Below are 3,415 nucleotides of genomic sequence, written 5' to 3'. Positions count from 1 at the left end.
GCTTATCCATTCATAATATCCAGAAATCAAAGTGTTTTCATAAATTTTACGGAGTTGTACGGATGCAAAAGCAGATTATTGCACTGAGCAGAATGATTTTCTGTGTAATGAAAGCACTCTCTCTAGAATTACAGCGGTATTTCTCCAATAGCTGAACGACTGTTCTCATTAACTGCACGGGACTAAATAACTGATAATAATATGAATAATAAAATAATGAAATATTGCCGTGGATAAAGCTTGAACGCTGATGCTGGAATTTGATTCATAAATTAAAATCGACGAAACGATTTCGAAGTGAAAAAATAATTAAACATGCTTTCAGGACTACTATTTACAATAGTCGATCACGACTTGTTACTGGATAATTATCTGCATGAAAATGCAATTTCTACACAAGCGTTTCAATTCTCCGTAGTTTGCTAGACTCACATGGCAATCCGATATATCGGCTGTAGCATCAATTTATTAAGCTCCTCTCTAAACTTCTTCTGACTAACGGCATAAATAAATGTGTTGGTGCAACAGCTCAGAAGCGAAAGCATGTTTCCTGTTTCCTCCAGAATATACACTGGGTCATTATAACCCGAGTAAGATTTAGTATTTGTAATTCTATAATATAAATAGTGAATTGTTAATGTCAACCATAACAAGATAAAATTGGCTGAAATACTGAAGAGTAAAATAATCGATTTCTTCCGATTCTGCATCTCCGGATCCGGACACTTTTCAGTCCCATTCCTTCCCCGTAATGTCTTGCGAGCCTTACTGGTCACAATAATGTATCTCACTGTCAGAGCGTTCAACAGCAGGATTATGAGAAATGGAAGGAAAGGAGTTGTTATGCGATTGAAATAGGAAAATGCCTGCCACAGCGGTGATGTATAATAGATTGATCTTAATCGACAGTACCACGGCACATTGTACAATGTGTAAAGAGGCTCTAGTGCAAAATACAAGGGAATGTTCTTCAAGTAACAGAGAGTAGACATCGTAGCAATAATTACAACGGCAGAACTTTGAGTGCAATATTTTTGTTTCAGCTTCTGGCAACATATTGCGACATAGCGATCAACTGTGAACACAACCGTTAGCCAGACTGAAGTGTCCGTGGTTGCAAATACGAGAAGCGTTTTGAAGCGGCATATTGGAGTGATGGACAGTTTATTCCCGGGGAAGTAAATTCCGATGATCCGATTGAAGATGACGGCAAAAATGACAACCAGTGTATCCGCCGCTGCCATGGCCAACAGGTAGCAGGTGATGCATTTAGAGAGGCCGCACTTTCCACGAGACAAGACAATAATTGCCATGATATTAACTGCGCAGGAGATAAGGAACGTAAAAGAAAATCATAAAGCGCGCAGCGGAACAATGGCAAACACAAAAGTTTTAAATTGCTCTGTGGACGACCATCAGTGGGATTACCTAGACACAACAACGCTCTCACCCTTCTGCATTTTGGTGCGATGTCGGGCAATGCGCGAGTGTAAATGAAATTTCGACGCAAATTTGCTACTGGGTGTCAAATACGTTTTGTGTTTGATCCTCTCACGGCAGATTTCCCTGGCTCATGTCTTGGTCCTATTGAAGTTTAAGTTTCCTTAATTTATTTGTTTTAAATCTCCATTGTTACAAATAAGAACTTCTCTGTCGGAAATTGTTCATATTGCTTTGGCTTTAAGAGCCATATCTATGCATGGGCCATAAATTACAGATACGCTAATTACAAATATTTTGAAAACACTGAAAAGTTCTGTAAACCAAATACCATTCAGAAGCCCCGGCCTTCCAGAGGCGGCGTCTTCAAAAAGAAAAAGAATATCGATATCTCAGAATTCTTAGAAATCGGGGCATGCAGTTTTCTCGTTATCACTACCACAGAAAGTACATGGTCCCGAATAGCCATTACCAATGATGCAGCATCAGCATTGTTCACACAGCCGTCAGATATTTGAATGGTGCATGAACTCGAGAAGACTGCAATTATTCTTCAATTTTTTCTGTCTAGTTTGTAATTTGGTGCAATTTTGGGATTTCCAGTGTAAACCGAATTAGGAATTTGATCAGCATTCTATCTATAAGCAGCTCTTTACTTTACGCTGCCTGCTTCTCCTGGAGTGGTAGTATGGGCACTCGTGCACCCCACCAGAATTTCTTAAACTGTTAAGCTTGTGTGGTCCTCCCTAAACGAGAAGGGCAAGGCGAAGGATCTACGTGTGTTGCAGAGCGGGAGATGGATTGTAATGCGTCCACTCCACTACCGCAAACCTGACATTTTTTTTTCCATCTTGTTTAAACGTGCGTGTTTATAAATACTCATAGAAATAAAATTGTATTAATTTTTAATCTGATTTATTGACTAATTCAAGCCGATTCTAAAAGTATTTACGTCTGAAATGTAGAATTTGGTCCTTAAAAAAACAATGTTAAACGACCCAATAACGGATGCTTAAGTGAAGGATCCTTCGTCGGGCAGCCGTCCTAACATTGTTATGAAACTAAAAAAATTCTGCCAATTAAAAGTAGTGAGTATGCAACTTTCTATATTAAACGAAAAAAGGATTTCCTTAATATATGCTTCCAAATACAGGACAGAATATTTAACAACTGTTATGTAATCAGTGCAATATCTCATCACATTTTACTACAAAAGTATTACTTTAATAACTTATGGAGGAAAGTTGATATTGAAGCGTGGCGAAGAGTAGTTTGCTTAAACATGAGAAATATATGTGTCTGGCTGTAACATTTACAAATGATTATCTGGGACTTTATATCATTATACCTATGTATCTATTCCAAGATCCAAACGAATTTCAATAAATGAAGATTAATGAAAAAATGCAATTAGGATGAAACTGTGGTTTCGTTCCCCGTTTGGAGCAACGATGTGTAGTAAAGGACAATCATGGCCTTGAGATCATTCTGCTTTCTTTAGCGAAAGCTGCAGATAATACCCGCTTGAATATTCCTAGTTTTCAAATAAGTTTCAAAAATTGCATCAGAACATTACGTCAATATATAATGGATTAGGGGAAAAAATAAATGTTTTATAATACATAAACTCATTTACATAAATAACAAGACATAAAGAAAAATCAAGCGAATCTTAGTATATCTCAGGCACACTGCAGGATGGTTTCTTCAGAGATATTATGCAAACGAAACCGTAATAATTATTTCACATCTCGTGATATTATGGTTTACCTGGAATGCCAACTGCGGCAATAATTGGATAGCAGACTGCGTACACTCGACCCGATGGAGGCTCATGCATTCTGAGAATGAGACTATCAAATTTGATGCATTTGACACGTATTTACTTGAGAAGCATTTTATATATATATACAGAGAGAGAGACTGAGAGCTCGCAAAGCCTCTGGGAACCTGTTGTGTAACATAATTACTGGTG

General features: G+C 37.7%; 1 protein-coding gene across 1 annotated transcript; it reads right to left on the bottom strand.

Annotated features, from left to right (window-relative positions):
• Positions 1-428: 428 nt before the first annotated feature.
• LOC132399676 (probable G-protein coupled receptor 139) lies at positions 429-1,313 on the bottom strand. The gene has a single exon (XM_059980367.1). It carries the CDS (start codon positions 1,311-1,313, stop codon positions 429-431), a length of 885 nt encoding a protein of 294 aa, XP_059836350.1.
• Positions 1,314-3,415: the final 2,102 nt, after the last annotated feature.

The sequence above is a fragment of the Hypanus sabinus genome, chromosome 1 (genome assembly GCF_030144855.1).
Source record: "Hypanus sabinus isolate sHypSab1 chromosome 1, sHypSab1.hap1, whole genome shotgun sequence".
Lineage (NCBI taxonomy): Eukaryota > Metazoa > Chordata > Chondrichthyes > Myliobatiformes > Dasyatidae > Hypanus > Hypanus sabinus.
This window is presented reverse-complemented; position numbering and strand designations above follow the sequence as displayed.